Source organism: Echeneis naucrates, chromosome 24 (genome assembly GCF_900963305.1).
Source record: "Echeneis naucrates chromosome 24, fEcheNa1.1, whole genome shotgun sequence".
Taxonomy (NCBI): domain Eukaryota; kingdom Metazoa; phylum Chordata; class Actinopteri; order Carangiformes; family Echeneidae; genus Echeneis; species Echeneis naucrates.
The window spans coordinates 7,454,570-7,474,098 of record NC_042534.1 but is presented as its reverse complement, the minus strand read 5'-3'; the positions used below and the strand labels follow the sequence as shown (position 1 = coordinate 7,474,098).

The window sequence follows — 19,529 nt, the reverse complement described above, 5'->3', positions numbered from 1 at the left end:
TCATCTCCATCCTCTTCCACTCAGCCTGTGGATGATATACGATGAGGTATAAATCTAGCCTCACCCCTCCCTCTCCTTTCCCTCCATGCTTCTGTCTCACCCCTTCCTGGTCCCACCCACACGCTTTCCCTTCTCTCTTCCCTCCCTCCAAGTCTCCCTCTCTTGAGTCCAAGCCCACGATGCTCATCAGTGACTCCTCTCCTTTGAAGTCTTTTCTCTCCCCCTTCCTCGCTAATGGGGCGTTTGAAGTGTCACTCAACTCAAGGGCACCCAACACACACAGCTGGGGGAGAAGGCACTATCTTCTCCGCTATCTCTGCCAGGAAGATGCCACATCAACTGCAGCCCCACAAACCTAGCCACACTCACACATAAACAAATAGCAAAGCGAAGATAGTGAAACTAACATCATTCCTGTCTCTGGAAAGTTTCCCCGCATTAGTTTGTGTGTAATGCAATTCTTAATCCAAGCCATGTAAGAACAAACTTTATATATGATAAACACCTGGCTGGCCATAAATACCCCAGCTCATCATTAACATGTTTCATTACATGTGAATGACCAAGAAAAAGGCATATCCCTGCATTGATTTCAAAGATTAAAGCAATCCTGATTGCTAAAGTAGGGGAGTAAAGAGGGAGGAAACAGGCCAGATAAGGATTTTTCAGCCTCCAGACAGCTGAAGACATGAATAGTGCACGAGAGATTATAAATCAATACTTGAAGGGCAGTCATGGTGTTTGGAATGAAGAGGTTTTTGTATGAAGGTAAAATACATATATATATATATATATATATATATATATATATATCCTTTCCATGTTTTTTTTTTTTTTTGTTCGTTTTGTTTGTTTTTGAGGATTTCGTGTAAGTGTTAGTGTGTTTGTTTTAAAATCCAGGTATTACCATTTTTCTTTTTAATGACACTCATATTTCACCCACCTTGGTTCAGAAAGAGTTTGGTTTTAGTTTCTAAATTTCTCTCATTTCATAAAAAAACCTCTCAGATATTTTGAGGAATTTCCAGCCGTGTGCTCAACCTTTGCAAAACCTTTCCAGTTAGAGCGAAAGTGATATTTATCACCCAGAATTGGTTTCCTTTGACCCAAATAATAGCATAAAAGTTTATTGTGTTCACCAGGTTTTTTTGTTGTTTTTGGTTTTGGTTTTTTTATGATGAAAGAATAATTGGTAGAGAGTTTGTTGCATAGGCAAGAGAAGAATACATTCAATTTTGCTGTCAATCCAGATCACTTTTGTGCTCTAAGTTTGGTTTGTTGTTGACCATGGCCTCAGTGGAGGTCTGCCTTCACTAAGTGTCCTTGTAGTTGGAACATTCATTTGGAATCGGGCTGCTTTGGTATCAGTGGACCAGCTTTTCAGTTAGGATGAATATTTCTGTATCTTTATTCTGTATTTCATTTTGGTTTTCTGTGATTGACTAACAAATGTCAACATCTATCATCTCAGCTCTAATGAACACCACACTGCTTCTCTTGGAGGGGGAACAGCGCAGGCATTTTTAGCTCAGATGGCACGCCTCAGCTTCCCAAATAAACTGAGCTGAAGGCGTAAACTCTCCAGTGTTTGAATAGACCCGTCCAAAGATGAAACATGTACTTAGTGAGGCTATGATCAAACTCACAACTCACTTCACTCCTTCTCTACCTTCTCTCCAGGCCACTAAGGAGGTGATAGAGCGGGAGGCTCCAGGGATGTCTCTGGCAATGCTGATGGGATCCCTCAATGTCACACCGCTAGGCATGCTCTCCAGGTCGGGCGCACAGTACATTACCAAATACTTAAATATCAATGCATTTATTTCTTCAATCACTTCACATAAAGGCTTAGTTCTAATTATCACCAGTTGAGTATGGGGTACACTGATGAGAGGGTTTAAGGTGGAGGGAGAAGAATGTGTTTCAATAAGATAATTGGAATAGAGTACATTTGTCGCACAGATACACTTTCCTTTCCTGCTGTATTCATTTGAACTTTCCCCGTGCTTTGTGTCGTAGACCCGTGTGTGGTATCCGAGGGAAGACACTCATCATTAACTTACCAGGAAGCAAGAAAGGCTCCCAGGTAGGAAACACTGCAAACTGCCTTAACAACAGCTTTCTCCTGTGGCTGGTAGTGCGAGGTGTAGTCTGCAGTGCAGACTGAAGGAAAAAGAGATTCCCCTGACCGCCCTGTCCGCCCTGTCCCCAATCCAAAGTGTCCTTGAGCACGAAGCTAAAATGTGAAAGCTGAGAGAAGCTTACAAGATACCTTCTCTGCTGTTGGAATGTGGTAGAACAACAGATAAATGTGCGCAACACCATGTGCATACACCAAAAAAATGTGCATACACACCAGCCAGTGAGTATTTTGTGAATTCTACAGCCAGCTTCCTATGGCCTTCTGTATGTGTGTGTCTTTTTTTCTTTCTTGAAAGATTTTGGTTTTTGATGGATTATCTGTGGGTTTGTGCTCACATTACATGTGTGTGACCCTGTTTGAGTAGGGAAGTGTAAAGCTGTGTATATGCATGTGTGTCTCTGTGTGTCCTCCCACTGCTGTCTCTGTCTCCCTCTCCATCTGTCTCCCTCTCTGCTGTGCTGACCTGCACATCTGTCTCTGTCTCGTTACGCGTCCACTTCTCCTGATCGATTTTAGTATTTCTTTTAATCAATTACGCCACCATTCCCCCCATCTGCTGCCATATTAGTGTCTCCCTCATCAACCCCCAGTTAAAGTTAACGGCACAAGCAGCCCATTGCAGGCTTTTATTACGATGATCTCCTGCCATAAAGATAACAGGGAAGTCCAGCTGAGCGAGCCAGATGAAGCCCCGTATGTCAGTGTGTCAGCCACACATCCTTTGGTTGCGGTTTTTGTCTCTTTGCCCTCTGATAAACCACAAAGTCGATCTGCATATTGAATTTGGCTAGTTAGCTCAATCACACCCTTGACTATACTATAACTAAAGTATCAAGTTTTTGTTGTTTTGTGAGGTGATTGTTAAAAATGATGAGAATGATGTCTACAATTTTAATTTTATGAATAAATGTAAGTAGGTAAGACTGAAGCCTTTAAGTTTGTAGTTTGCTTTGACATGACAAATGTTTTTAAAGGGTTTCTTCAGCTTCTTAGCATTGTGCTTTTATTTAAGTATAAGGACTCAGGAGAGGCAGCTTCCCACAGAGATAAAGACTCTGACATGGTAACATCTTCTACGGGGAATGTTAGGGCATGACAGTGTCAACTTGCTTGTCATAATAATAATCAGAACAGCAGGAGCAATAATACCAGTGATGATGTTGAGGAGGAGGGGGAGGATGATGATGATGATGATAATAATAATAATAATAATATTAATAATAATACACAGCTGCCAGTGCTCCAGCTCATCCTCCACCCTCCTCGTGTACTGCATGTGTGATCTCTGATTACTCTTCTACATCTCTCTGTTACAGTAATAGATTTATCATGTGATGATGGCTTTATCATAAAATATTTTAGCTATTGGTGATGATGCTTGTACCTGCAGTGTTGATATTGACCTGTAGGGAGGGCATTTGTACCCACTGTGATGACATTTCTACATACTGCAGTGACATTTCTGTCAAGAAGGGCACACTCAAGTAGCAACAAAACCACAACACTGATTGTAGTTTCACCTTGTTGACTCTTAATGACATATACAGTATTCTCTTGTATGTATTTTTGCTGTGGGTATTCACATCAATTTTTTTCATACCCTTGTTTCAATGTCCAGGACAGTATTTGTCAGTGGCTGAGAACTCTTAATACTCTGTATTTATGTTCCTTGGTATGTTGTGCATGCAGGATTCGGGGATCTTTCTATCTATGTATTTGCCCACTGTGGGAACAACTCTCCCCTTTGGGGATATAAACTAAATGTACAGGAAGGCTCAGTATATCTTGGGCCACCATGACCAATATCCGCTTCCTCTAAGTGTGGTGTTATCCTTCACTTTAAAAATATGCTCCTTTTGTCACAGGATTAATGAATGTTACTGGTTACCTATGACTGAGCTGCAGATCATTTCCTACAAGGCACTCAGGAAGAATATAATGTGATAAAAATAAACTAAGTAAACTGAACAGTGTGTTGTAATACCCCAAACATTGTTTCAGCTGTACATACACACCATCATCTAGTCCGAGTGCATATTCAATATTTCAAATAAAAAATAAAGTCAAAATGTCCCCTTGATGGACTTTTGCACTTGATATTTCATTTTTCCCAAGTAACTTGGTGAGCTAGAAACTGAAGCTTGTCCTCCCATTGTACTGGACAACTGTCTAAGACATAAATGTTTCTTGTTGTCTTTTTCACATTCTCCAGCTTTCTTTTTGTTCTTTTTTGTCACTTCTCTCTATTTTTTCTTTGCGTCTGTCATCATCTCCCAACCTCTCCCATCTCAGCACAGCAGCGTCTTCCCCTCTCCCTGCTTCCTTCTCTCCTGCTTGTTTCTCATCCTCTGGCAGTATATCCAGGGATTCTGCTCTTTAGTGTTCTTGACAGTTACTCTCCTCCAGGACAAAACACAGAATAAAAACAGGAAAAAAAAAAAAAAAAAAACACACTCCTGATGTACCTTAAAAAAATTCCCCGGCATGCAATCAAAGCAGAAAAATGGCAAAGAAGGAATGTCTTGAGGCTCCTTGACACTATCCTCACTCACGCCACTTCTTTTGCCCAATCCCTCCCCAGTCCAGCCTGACACACCTTTCTATGTCTAAAAAAATGTTCTGATGTGGGCCTCAGCTTAAACAGTCAGCTGTGTGCTGTGTATTTCTGTGTCTCTGAAGGAATGAGGGGGTGCTGGGGGGGAAGGATAGGTTGTGATTACACTGAAGGGCTGGTGGGCTTGTGGTTGACTGTTGAGACTAACCCATTCAGCCTCTTTCATCTGCTGCTCTGATGAAAGACTCATTCTGTTCTCTATCTTCATGTATGGTGATGGAAAATGCTGTTCCAGTAAGGCATGCGTCCTCCTGTGGGTCCATCAGCTGTAAATGCAGGCAAATCGAGGTTAACATGGTTACATTTAATTCAGCCTGTGGTGTGTACACATTAAAAAAAAGAATGGAAATTTGAAAAGAAAGGGGGAATATGGAAAGGAAAGGTTGCAACGAATGCCTATTCACAGCCAGAGAAGATACTGTCAGACGTGGGGGTGATTATTAATAATGTATATTCTCAATGCTTAAAATATACAGGAAGATAAATAATTTCACAGATTAGCTCTTGTCTTGGGAGTGAGGAGAACAGCAAGTTGAGCATCGCTGAGGAACCCACAGGCACACTGACACAAAGACATGGAGGAGGAAGCTGCTATAAGTGTGGCCAGAAGGAGGCACTGTGACCTGCAGAGGTTGAGAGGGAAAGCTTTTCCTTTCATTGTCCCATCTCAACCAGGGACACACACAGTTTTCTTGGTTGCAATGGTGTATCGTGATATCCTGATCTCACCTTTTATTTTGATGCAGATGCTGTTTGTTGTTCATGTGCACTCATCTCTTCTTTCACAGTTACTTGTGGCCTTCATGATTTCAGGATATTCTGTATTTCCACAGCAGTAATTCGGCCTTAATCGCTCCCTTTCCTCTGAGGCATTTAATGTGATGCTTTCTCACTTTGAGAATGCACAACTCCTCTCTAGTTCACCATGTTTTAAGATCGTTGGTGAATAAAGCATGGCGCACTCAAAGGCTTGTGTGGCTGTGAACAATTGAAATATTGGCTTTCAATAACAGTAGTCTGACTGATTTAAAAAAATTGACAGAGTAGAACAGTGATTTTTTTTTTTTAAATTTTGTTTTTGTTTTTGTTTCTTAGCAGGGTGGTGATTATGCTATAACTCTTTTGTTATACTTATGTAGTTAGTGCTATCAAAATGTATGTTGTGCTTAAATTAAAACCACTAGCATATTTTACTGGCGTTCATTTGGGATCTTATTTATTAATGCTGGCCACAGCCCCAGCTATCATTTCAAACTCTGCCATTATTTGGATATTGGTGTAATTTCTACAATTTATAGTATTTATGATTCACTGCTATTAAGTTACATCAGTTCCACTTCTGGAGAAAATAGTCCATCTTCTTGGCGGTAAGGTGACTGCCCACGTCAACCACAGTGTATCTCCGTCACTGATATTCTCTCCCATTTTGCACACCTTTCTGTGCTCCATCATTTCTCCCAGGAATGCTTCCAGTTCATCCTGCCGGCGTTGCCGCACGCAATTGACCTCCTGCGGGACGCAGTGGTGAAGGTAAAGGAGGCAGCAGATGAGCTGGAGGATTTGCCATCGCCACCGCCACCCCTCTCGCCGCCACCCAACAGTTCGCCACGGCGCCAGACGGAGGACAAAGGCGTGCAGTGTGAGGAAGAGGACGAGGAGAAGAAAGACAGCGGCGTCGCATCCACTGAGGACAGTTCCTCCTCCCACATCACGGCTGCATCCATCGCTGCCAAGGTATCAGTACAGAGCAGAGATCTCCTGTTATCTGTACATGTTCACATTTCATTCACACACTACAAGCATGTGTGATGGTGCTGCATGACCTGTTTTCACATTACTCAGCCTTTTCTAAAATAATTAAGAAGATAATTGGTATTAATTCATTCTAAGTCTTTTGTTGAGGTAACAAACAATGGAGTTTATGAGAAGTGTGTTCAAAGGTCAGAAGATTGGTCATCCAGTGAAATTAGCTGAAATCACTTTTCATATCTGCTCCCAAGAAAAGCAGTGTTATTATAAGAGCTTATTGTGCAGACGTTTTTGCTGTCAATATATATAAACAGAGAGCACTTTAGGTTGAAGTACTCTTTGAAATTTGTGCTTTTTAAAATTTCAGTGGTATCAATCTGTTCTTTTGTTACATGTGTGGTTACAGTTTGAAGAAGCTTTTCTTCTTCAGCAGAGACAGTCTTTCATTGACACTTACTTTGATCATGATATTGTGATGTTTAAAAACAGGTACAGGTAACACCCTGAAACAACCAAGTTACTATTTTTCAACCCTTGCCTTAAAATAACATCTTTGCTTTCCTTTGTTTAGCTACTGTCCCACAGATTATTAACTAAAGCCTTCAAAATCTATAATTAGTCTCTTTCTCAGTCACAGGAAGTGCACCGTCGAACATTTTTATTGCTATGTCTCACCTCAGAGAGACCAGAAGGATTGAGGCGCTCTACATTAGCTTTTATCATATTCATATAGCTATAAAAGTCTTAAAAAAACTATGAGAAACTTGGTCAAGTCCTGTGACATTAAAATTGAGATATTCAAGTAGGCACCAGGTTTTCCGTCAAATTTTTTTTGTCTTGCATCTGCATCTTTGCCAGAAGGAGGAAGGTGTGTAAATACATTTAATGAAACTAAGATTTCTATCATTGTCAGTGATATATGAAAGCACATTCACAACAAGACTGCCTGTAATTTAAAAAATAAATCATAGTTGTTAAAAATGTAGAAAATCTTGAGTTGGAAAGACCTACACTATCATTGGACACACGTCATTATATATCTCTGGATATGAGAAAGCATTACGATACGCTTGCACCTGTGTGTATGCTCTGTCGATTCACATGCAACCTCATCATCTCCCATCGTCTCCATCATCCATCCTGTCCTGGTCTGCAGCCTGGAACAGCTTCAAGGCTCTGTTGTCAGGGTAACATCCCATCTCATTGTCCAGCCACAGATGGATGTTGGTAAGATGCATCAGCCCAAAATAAAAACACTTTTATTTGTCATCATCATGTTGTAATTTTGAATTCATTTGTCTTCCATTTGCATCAACATCATTCAAATTAGTTGTTTAGACACTGTGCTGTGTGTGATTTTTTTGTGTTTGTCTTCCTGGATCTTCAATATCAGAAAATGTGTGCGTGCCTGCATATGGATATATGGTGTGTATGGTGTTTATGTGCACGTGTGACTGCGTATGTGTGCTTGTGCATGTGTGTCGATCTCAGATCCCAGACTCCATTATCTCGCGGGGTGTGCAGGTGTTGCCCAGGGATACAGCCTCTCTCAGCACCACGCCCTCTGAGTCGCCCCGCGCACAGGCCACCTCCCGCCTCTCTACAGCTTCCTGTCCCACACCCAAAGTGAGTTTGTATACCCGCACCCTCATTTACACAAATATTTTCCTCCTCACAAGCTGGACTCAGTGATTTTACATTATTAGCTGCATTTGTAGCTTAAAAAAAGCATACAAGGAGTTTGATCATGTTTGACTTTGAGCAACTGTACTGAAGCTTTTTCTGGATGTTTTAATCATACTGTATCACTCAGTGAGTGCATCAGATGTTGTAATGTCCAGTTCTCTTGGAGATGATTGTTTAAAAAATATATTTCTCCCTCTGCAACTTAAACTGTTCTCACTAAGACAAGAGTTCAAGAACGTGCACCTTTTGCTTGCACATATTGGACACACAGACATCAGACTCTGTGAGACTGTTGTTGAATCTGCATAATTTTCTATTTTGGGCACAAATATAGTTAAATTCTTGATAGTTTCTTGCTCCAAAGATCCAGAGATCAAATATTTCTGTTTGTGATTCATGTACTTCGGTTATGTTTTTGGTGGAACAGTTTTGGTGTTTTTCTTTTTCCATCGACTTTAATTTATTGTATTCTACCTATTGAAATTTTTATTTCTATTTTTTGTCTTAATTTTCATTCAAATGATCTTATATGGTTTTTCTTTTTTTTTCTTTTTTTTTTTAAACATTCACTCACACCAACACACACTGTCCTGCTCTCTTTCAGTGTCTCAACTTGGCAGAGTTGTATCTTTTGTGTTTGTTTCAGTGTGTTTTATATGTGAAACCCCTCGTTGTTTGTGTGCAAGTGTGCGTTTTTGTGTGTTTATTGAGACAGCAGGTTGTGGGTCTTAAGCTTGGATGAGTATGCTCACAGTTGAATTCCCTGGGGTTTAATCTAACACATTGCAATGTTTGTAACTATGCACCCTCAGTCTGCTTTGTCTGTACCAGCTTCAATGGGATACTTAAACATTTTGTCCACTTGTGTCTCTCAATCTTCCCTAAAACTGTCTTAATGCTCAGTTTTGTAACCAAAATCCACCCACTTGAGACTTCTGCGGTTACCTTTGGGTTGACGGTGCCATTTGGTTATAATGAGGAGTGTTAACGAAGACATAGTACGCTGTTCCTAATGCCAAATATAACAAACTGTGATATGAAATGTCCAAGTATCCTTCTCTGTTTTAACCAATCTCTCCTACAGGTTTTTAAAATGCAGAATGGCGTCAACTTCATTTCTGTCTTTCTCTCTCTCTGTCTCCCTTTCCTCTCTATTTCACCTCATCTGTGTCACGTCTCCATGTGTCTCCTGGACAGCAGGCAGGTGCCATGGGAATATCTGAGGGGGGTTGCCATAGGAACAGAGGAATGGGATGTTAGTGGAGGAGGGAGGGCAGGTGCACGGGCGGGTCACGCAATAGGAGGAAGCAGCCAGAGCTTTCCCTCTCTGTCCAGCAGTGTTTGGGTGTTTGTAGAGCAGTGAAAGCTCAGTCAAACTCTGACAGTACATTTTTAAACATGCGGTAGAAATATAGTTATGAGAATATGTACAGAAGTTCAGCCAGATGTAGAACAACCGAGCTGTGTGTGATACAGTGGCACAGTGAGTTTGAATGAAAAGGCTGGTGATTTGGTGGTTTATACTGTATATTACAAAATACACACTGATGATGATGATGATTTGTCTCCCCAAAATAAAACTGGCAAGAGGAAAGTTGTCACATGTTGCAGCAATTGCTACTTTGAGTGTCATATGCAGCGTTTGATGTTGTAGAAATAAATGTTACTCTTTGCCTCTGTGACACACAATAATGACCGTCCAACTTCGCAGTGACTGCAGTCCATTCAAACTGGTGGTGGTTAGAGAACAACTGAGGCGTTCTTGACCCCAGCTGAGCTACAGAGTGTGTAGCTGTAAATAATTGGACAGTGGGGAGCTGTAATGCTGCTGCTGGGTCCACTGATGCACCCACCCTTCCTGCTCTGACATGCAAAGACACACGAACACCTGTCTCTCCACTGAAGCCGTCCTTTTGTCAATGACCCAGTTTGAGCATTGCTAGCCTGTCAAGATCACATGCCACCCAGATTAGCCAGCATTTGTGTGTGACACACTCGTGTGGACATGTGTGTCTTTGTACATGTGCAGATAACAGACAGTTAATGGCTTTTCTAGGTATAGCTATTACCTTCTTTAAAATCTGACACAGGCTGTTTCCCAGCGACAAGCTGCCATATGTTCTTTGAAATTCCCACGTTGCAAGCGGATGCCGACAGTATGTACACAATGTCCCCGGAGCCAGAGCCAGGATGGCTCTCTTCACTGATGCATTTCATGTTCCACAGTGGGCTGTGTTAGTTTGTTAGCTGTGTCTTGTTGGCAGCGATGCGTGGAGGCTTTGAGAGGAGAAGGTATGGAGTAGGTCTTAATCTTGTCTCTGCCGAGGCTGCTGCTGCTGCAGCTCCCTTACAAGCAGGCCCAACATACATACATCAAGTTATGGGATCAAATGTGTGTGTGGTTTCAGATAAATGGAATGTTTGAAAAGGAAGAACCAGCTAAATGTCAGTGTTTGCATTTGTGCAGATGCACAATTGTTGAGTGTGAACATGCAGGTGTGCATGTGTCAAAGGAGCTCGCTTGCTCTCAGGTGTTGCCTGCATGCAACACAGAGGACTGCATACTCAAAACTCATGTTCAAATCTGTCTGTCTGCAGCGCAACTATACACACACAGAGTAAATTTGGACCGACAAAATCATCCCCAAGGGAGAAAGTGTCTGTCTCACCCAATTCCCAACACACACACACACACACACAGTCTACAAATGCATCCAGATACAGAAGGATTACAAAGTGACCCGCTCTGCAACCATGAATGGAACCAGATTTTCTTCCTCTGTCATACTGTCTCTCACTTGTGTAGACATAAGAACGCGCACACAGACCAACACATATGTAGACACACACAAGATACTGAGAGGATAGTTGTACCCTTCCACTCTTGTGAGCATTTAGCACAGTTATGTAATGGTGAGTTTGGATTAATGAAGCATATGGGAGAAGGGGGTTTGACTCAGAGGATGGCTGACAGTATGTGTGTGTGTGTGTGTGTGTGTGTGTGTGTGTGTGGGCATGTGTGAGTGAGTGAGATTGTGTCTACTGTTTTTATTCTCACTGGAGCAATATTTGTTTGGATTTTTGTGTGCATTCATTTGGTGAGACGTAAACACAAAAAGAACTCTCAAATTTTTCCAGGTAGCATCACAACTTTTTTAGCTTCATATTTAGGGTTAACATGCCTGTTGGAAATAATATATAATAGATTTATGTAATATAGTTTGTTTAGTGTTACAATTATATTGTTGTCCTTTGATTATTAGTTATATAAACACGTTTCCAGGAAACTGCCTTCTGCCTTTACTTTCAGTGTTTTAAAAAACTATTTTTTGGGCCTGAGGGGCCCTCCTATATCCGTATTTGACCTCAAAGCCTTGTTGATACCATGATTTCATTATCCAAATTAAGTTGTGAGTCTGAGTTTTCCACATGCCTTATAGAGGTGATGACCAGACTTCAGGCACATCAGATGCTCTCTCAGCAGCTTTGTTTCGGTGCAGAATTCAAATCACAGTTATTTATTGGTGGATATTATGTTGAACTGCCACAAAGCCTAATTTATCGATCATCAACTATGAGTCTTTACTTGGCTACCGTGTGCCAGTGTGACTGATCAGAAAAATCCTAGCCAGCACTTAAATCATCCTACAATAAGTCATTATGAAATAGTTTTCCTATTGATATTTTTTACAAGAAAAAAAAAAACCTACAGGTCTAGGCCTACAAGATAATAAAACATTATTATTGGTTATAAGGATTTATTTTATATACATAAAAGGATGCTGGATTCTTTCCATCAGTTTGTAATCAGTCAATATTAGCCTCTGAATAAAATGTTGCCTCATTTTAAATGTGACTTCAGTCGATGAAATGATGATGTTCCTGAATCCGGTCTGCCGCCTTTTCATCTCTCCCCCCCTCAGTCAGAGTTTTCACCCTGATGTGTCAAGAAGTGCTCAGATTATTTATGCTCTGTGTGTTGTATACTGTTCCAAACATCCCGTCAGCTTGACTGAGATTGGCATTTATTTTGATTAAAGTATTCATTGCCTTCTCTCTCCTGGTACCTTTGCACAACTCTTTCAAGTGCTAGCCGTGTACCTAAGGACACTGCCTCACTTTGCAGTTATTTGGTCCGATAGCTTTTTTTTTTTTTTTTTTGATTAATGGCTTGATATATGGCTGTGTAGCCAAGGCCTATGGAAATCAAGTCCTTTTCTTCACTGAAATGGAGGAACTGAGTCACAGCAGTGCAGTACCGTCATTGAGCCTTCGCCATGTGTGTGACCTTCAGAGGGAACGTATTTCCTCTCTGTCCGCTGCCACAAACTGAAACCAAACCGTGTTAATATGCACACGTATGCAAACAGGCTCATCAACATGTCTAGCTGGGAAATATGGTGGTTTGACGACGAGTTTGGTTAGTTAGCCTTGCTGCTTAATAACGGATCCTGTTGTTAATCATTTACAATGAACACTGTGATGTTAGCAGGATTTTGACAGCAGTCAAAACAAAAGTGACAGTCATGATGTTGGAATGAAGCATAAAAAGATGTCTATGGCATTTGGCCTAGGCCAAATCTGTGCACCGATCACAGAATCATCACTTTCAAATGAGTAGTGACAAAGGATCATTGACAAGAGCCTAGTAGTCAGAAAGAAGGAGATGATTGAGGTGCCCCGTCTCGTACGGGTAAGCACATATCCAGTGTCAAATCAAAAAACGTAAGGTGTGACGGATCAATCATCTACTACCTGTACAGGAGACATGACTCCACACTGTCCATAACTATCAATCTGTAGTAGACTGAGTATGTGTGTGAGCGTGTCTGAGTGTGTGTTGCAACCTTCTGCTTTTCTGTCCCTGTTTTTGAGCTGTGAGAATGAAGTGTGTTCTGCTGGAGTGGCAGGGTTAATGTCTGCTGGGTCTGGGTGCATGTCTCTGTTAGGCTGTACTGTCAAGGATGTCTGCTGCGGATTTGGATGTCTTTCTGGGTGTGTGTGTGTGTGTATGTGTCTCTTTACATGAGTATTTTTCAGAAAAATCACAGGAATAATAATTTCACCAGTCACCAGTTTTTTACATCTAAGTGTTCAGTGGAAATTCAATTAATGAATGATTTTTGGTGATCCATCCATTCATCCATCCGTTTTCTACCGCTTTTCCGTTTCCGGGTCACGGGGCTGCTGGAGCCAGTCCCAGCCAACGTGGGGGGCAAGGGGCGGGGTTCACCCTGGACAGGCCACCAGTCCATCACAGGGTCAACACAAAGAGACAGACAGACACAAACAACCACTCGTGCTTGCATTCACGCCTACAGACAATTCAGAGTCACCAGTTAACCTAGACTTGCATGTCTTTGGACTGTGGGAGGAAACCCAAGCAGCGCTAATTTTTTGGTGGTGATAATAGTTATTCATGTACTTTTTTCAGAATAAAGTCCTCACTCATCACGCACATAAACAGTGACATATTAGAAATATATACATGCTCTTCTTCTTCTTCCTTTGTGGAAGAGAAGATAGAGAAGATCACAACCACATCATTGTGAGCTGTGACCTTGTCTGACTGAGAGGACAAGGGAACAAAAGCCATATGTAAATATGCTCATTGACTTTGCTGTCAGTTACTCCTGTGCTTGCAGCTACTACTCTTTACCAGCAGAGGCAAGTGCTCTTTGGATTTTCTTTGCCCTTTATTTCACCTGTCAGGTTATACACAGGCTACTGCCCCTGCACTCTAAATGGTGGATGCTTGAACCTGCAAACCAGAGTGGAAAAACACCAGGCAAGATGCAGGGTTGGAAAAGAAAATAATTCTGACATTCTTCTGCACTCATATTTTCATATTTTGGTTTATGGTGAACAATTTCATAAAAAGATCCCAGAACTCATCATTCAGAGATCAGGCAGTTAAGGATATTATGGTTTTTTTTGCACCAAAGATAGAACCTGAAAGTCTCTTGAAAAAAATAACCATTTCTATAATGGTGCATTAATAATACCCAAATTAAGTTACCATGATTAGAAATGGCATTCTAATTATGTTTCTGCATTAGTTCGCAAAGTCCAATAACCAGTTTAATAATGTTCAGATTAATTTACTAGATGAATGCAGGAAAAAGCACTGAGACCTGCCAAATCAAACCTGAATCTTTGCGGAGTGAGTCATTTAACGCTGCTGTTCACAAATCCACTGAGTCTGATTAAGGTGAAAATCATGTGAATTAAGAGCGTCTGATGTCATCGTGGAAATACCAGATGAGAGGATAGTGGTATTTATCCATCTGGTTATCCACCAGTGGATACTGCAGCTGTTTGTCAGTGGACCCTGCCAAGACACTTTATATTGTGTTTTCCTTCAGTTTGTCAGCTGTTCAACAGCTTTGGCTGTCACTCACATCACATCAGGCTGTGTTACGTGCACATGCACAGGTCTGTGTTGAGTGAGTGTGTTTCAGTTGGCCAGCTTAGTTGAGGGCACAGAGGCCTGGCTCACTGTGACACTCCAGCACTGTTCTGCAGCCTGTGTCATCACTCCTTAAATGTTTATTCCCCTGCAAAAGTGATAGATAGGACTTACTATATGCCTTGGTGAGCTACTGAAATTGTTCAAGCTTGGTTTTGCCTGACACTATTGAACACTTGTGTGTCTGTCAGTGTGCAAGTACAACTAGATATGCATTATTGTCTTCCTCGGAAGCAGTAAAAGCTCGTAAAAGTGACTCTTCATCTCCTCGCCTGCTAGAGGTGAGGAGGATTTATGATGGAGTGACTGAGAAAGAAAGGCAAGAAGAAAGAGGGAGAGAGCGAAGACAGACTAGAGAGTGGGTGGGAGTGAAAGAGAGACAGGGCCGAAGAGCTAATGAGTTAGAGAGGACGAAGGATTCAAAGGAAGGTGGAGATGATATTAATGAAAATGAAGAAGGTGCACAGAGGATATTTTGGCTAACTGGGCCCATGCTGCACTTCCTCTCTCGGTCTATTTGTCTGTCTCAGAGGGAAAGTGCAGTATAGCCCACCTCACATAAGCTCCCTCCCTCCAAGCTCAATCATCTTAAATAAGGGTGAAAATGACAGAAACAGAGAGAAGCAGAATGAAAAGAGAGGAAGAGCAAGGGCAGAGAGGGCGAAAGAGTTGCATCCATCTCGTTGCTCAAAAACACACACGGGATACGCGCACACACACTTGATCTCACAGAGGCATGCGCACTCATGGACCTCGGTCATGCGTGTATTATTTAGTGCACTCAACACTGTATGTGCGACTATACACCCTGCTCCTCCTCGGTCTCCTCCTCCTTATTGTCTCTTTGACTGTTGCATCTCTTCGCTCTTCTTTCGCTGTCTGCGCGTCCTTCTCCCTCAATCCTTCCCTCCTTATCTCTCTCTCACTCTCTCACTCACCCTACTCCACTCAACCTTTCCCAGTTAGTGAGAGTGTAAAAGTGCGTGTGTGTGTGTGTGTTTTCTTGTGTGTTCTTGTGTGCATGTGCCGGGGAGCTCATTCTGTTCCGACTCCAGGCAGAAGATGGTAAGTAATGTCTTTCCTCCTGCATTTCTGAGAGACTGTTTACAGGTTTTTGAGTGTACAGGTGTGTGTATGTGTGTGCGTGCACAGAAGTCACTTGTGTGCCTGTTTAATAAGTGAAATATTTTGTATTATTAGCTGAGTGGACATGGGGGGGTGGGCATTTTGCAAGTGCAGTGTGTATTTTTTAAACATAATTTGTTCTCTTGCATGCATATTTGTGCAAGTGTGAGCACTGATGTTGCTGATGATGCCTGACTGAGGTGTGCTGTCAGGCCATGGGTTAGTTGAGAGTTACCCATGATGAGGAAGAAGGGGCTCATGCATCTGATGCTGTGGCTTTGGTGTTTCTGTAGTGTTAGGAGGTGTTGGACATGCTTACATAAAAAGACAGAAAATAGGATGAGCAGGAGCGAGCGAGACACTGTTGCAATCTCACAGGACTCCATGCTCCCTCGATGTTTAAATCTTGTAATCCGGCAGTTACTTTTTAAGAAACAGAAGCCGCTCCATCTACATTTCCCTTCCTCATTTAATTCCTGCTTTTATACAGAGCTCTTTAAAATGTATGCAAAAGCTGAATAAGAAACCCTTGATCCCGATGCCTGTGCTGTTATTCCTCGTCCCTGGAGTTCTCATGTGCTTCCCTCCAGTCACCAACATAGCAGCTTAGCTGGAGGACTACTGTAAATGGAAATAGGGCACTTTGGATGAAGAAGTGTGGAAGCAGCACCTTCAAAATCCATGACGGCTCTAATCAGCTGACAGGGAGGAGAAGCAGGGTATTGATGTTACTGTGCAGAACGACTTTGCTGATAGATAAATGTCAGGTACAGCAATAGATCTGCACCTTTATTAATGCTGTTTTACAGAAACTGGAAGAATAGATCCGGAAAGAATCCAGTTAATGCCTTGTGTGCCTATCCTGTCCAAACTGTAACTGATAACTGTGATTGTATATTGTCGATATAGTTTATGTCAACCCAAATCAAAATTATATTTGGATTCATGTTACCAAAACTGACAAAAAGAAAGTTAGAAGTCAGCTTAAGTCTGGAAACGGGGAAACAGCAGCCTGACACGGTGCAAAGTTATAAAATCCACTCACCAGCACCAAAAGCTGGTTTGAAAATGGTTTGTTTGAATTGTCATAAAAAAATTGTAAAACAGCAATTTGCCATATTCCAGATGATCTTGTGCCAGACTCAGAGTCTCTGCAGGTTGTCTAGTATGCAGATTAATTCTCGGTGTGTACACTCAAAACAAAACATCATTTGATTGCTGCTTTAGAATGAAAGGAAATATGAAACTGGTCTTGGAAAATACATGAAACAAGTTTCGTGGCATTAGAGACTCTAAAATATTCTGACAGATTGTACTTCTTTTAAGGAATGAATATTCAACACAGAGTTATTTCATGAAGAGTTTTTTTTTTTGGCAGAGCACCATCCTTTCTCCCTTTAAAGAAAATCTGCTTAGCCCAATCTTTATGTGGCCTGAGGAGAAATTGAAACATGCATGTCAAAGCTGCAGCATTTACCCTCCTCTCTGCTGACAAGAGAGACAACAGCTTTCAATAACTGTATGGAAGAGACAGAGTGATATTAATTTAGCTGTGAAGAATGATTCTAGCCTGTTAAATGTCAAGTGTAGGGGGAGGCAGTGATGGAGAAACATGAGTCATATAGAAAACGGGATAGGGAATAATTTGTGTGCTATACTGTTGTAGAGACCAGGTGAAAGTAAGTCCGGCCAGAGGGAAAGTGCTCTTTTGTCTGATTAATGTACACGTACTGAGCCCCCTCCCTTTCCTTATTTGGCTCGCAATACTGATAGACCATTTGGGTCAAATTGCTTGAGGCTTTAAGTCAGAATCACTTCTGCTCAGTCCAGTGTGTCTGTTCATGTGTGCACAGAACACTTGCACTTAGATGGCATTTTTATTTTTCGTTAAAAAGACTAATAGATGTTTGGAGTTATAAATACTTGAGTGACAAACAGTGTTTAAATGTGTGCTCGCTTCAACACACATTACAATGTGGACCTGCATCTGTATGTGTGAAGTCTGCATGTATTGCGCTCTATATTATATTTGTGTTGCGTTACTCACGCCCACTGACCCTGAGAGTTTGACTTGAGGGCAATGGAAAGAGAATGGAAAGAGTACAAGAGCTTTGAACCGCAGAGAGAAAGAAAGAAAGAGAGAGACAAACTGTCAGACAGAAAGAGGGAGGGAGGCTGAGGGGTGAAGACAGACAGGAAATAAAAGGCATTAAGAGGATTGGACGACACCATCTGACCAGCTGTACTGAGCGTGCTCAGTCACTATGTGATAAGAAGCTGGGCAGACTGGTGAGTCGCATACCATGGCCCTGTTAAATCAGCTGTTTTAGCTCTCAGTCTGCACCACACCGCCAACTCACTCAATAGCTCATTAATTTCTAATACATGTGGACGTGGAGATGGCCATGGGAGGGCCTGATGGATGACCACAGCTCGAAGAGGGAGCACGTGGCACATGCTCCCAGTCAGCTGTGGTTGTTTGGCCTGTGCACTGTGGATTTTTCCTCACCTGGTATTTATTCCAGGGGGAGCCATATGAAAGTGAGTTTTGTTTTCAATAAGCCAGCGTTTTCAAAGCGTAAGCACAAAACTTAAAATAAGTTGAAAGCACTGACAGCGCTCACATTTAATTTGACAAGTAAAGTTTCCTTCAATCATTTCAAATGCATGCTCACGTTTTCATTATTTTAAATCATTTCAAATAAACAGACCCTACAGCTGTCGATGCAACATGATGCCACCACTTTGTGGTTTGAAGTTGTTTTAACATTGGTGAGCTAGTGGTGAACAGAACAGAATGCATTTCTTCCACACTCTGCATCACATTACAAAACACAGTACAGCCCTTCCCGCTGTTTTTACAGAAAGCTGCTGCCCATTGTACAATATTTATAATACCCCCCTGAGGCAGAATCAGAAAACTCACTGTGGCACATAGTGATGGAAGTGAACGGGACAAAAAGGTACATACAATGTTGTTGAACTAAGTGTTTTCTTGCTGCTGCAGTATTTAGAAGAACCTTTTGTAGTTCCCTCCTGAGTTTCAATTTGTCACTGTCTGTGCTTTCCTGACAGTGTCCATTACCTGAGCAGTGTGTTTGATGAGGGCAACAACTGTGAGTCTGCAGTATTTCAATTAGTAGGGATGGGATGCTCGTCTGCTTGACACGCCCCCCTTAAGAAGTCAGTTTATTATATCATCTAAAATGTTACTGTTTCAGGAGGAAAGGTCAGGAATCATCCTCCCTCAGTAGTGTTTCATAGCGAGCTGGTTTTTTTATGCCAACCATATTTTTGTGTGGAATAGATGTGATATTTGTGTTTTGGGGGTTTTTGGGGCGGACTAGAAGGCTTCCAGACCAGCAAATAACTTCTGCCAATGCAGATGGCCGTGTCAGTGTGTTGTTTTCCACAGTGCATGGATGTCATGTTGTAATCTGGCTAGGATGTAACACATGAACAGCATAATGGCTGTAATTACAGAGGGAACATTTAAATTCTGACCTCTAAAATTCGATCTAACCGCATCAAAATGTCAGGGAAATCTATGGGCAACAAGAGGCAGAAGCACAACCTCCTACTAGCCTCATTAGTGGTGTTAATAAAAGTCTTCATGTGCCTTTTGGTGTAGACATTGTTATTAAAAGTGTCTTACCACAGCATGAATGAAAATGGTCCAATCATGGGGGACCCCAGTAGAGCAGTAATAGGTGATAGAAATGAATTATGTTGCATTTTCCTGG

General features: G+C 41.7%; 1 protein-coding gene across 2 annotated transcripts in view; it reads left to right on the top strand.

The window, feature by feature from the left end:
* gphnb (gephyrin b) overlaps positions 1-19,529 on the top strand; it is an 80,023-nt gene that overhangs the window by 35,475 nt on the left and 25,019 nt on the right. The window contains exons 5-9 of one of the 2 annotated variants that reach the window (XM_029496019.1): positions 1,681-1,775; positions 2,020-2,086; positions 6,219-6,560; positions 7,368-7,376; positions 7,998-8,132. In XM_029496019.1, coding sequence (XP_029351879.1) covers positions 1,681-1,775; positions 2,020-2,086; positions 6,219-6,560; positions 7,368-7,376; positions 7,998-8,132 — 648 coding nt within the window. The remainder of the gene's footprint in view (positions 1-1,680; positions 1,776-2,019; positions 2,087-6,218; positions 6,561-7,367; positions 7,377-7,997; positions 8,133-19,529) is intronic. The other variant, XM_029496020.1, reaches the window with a different exon arrangement.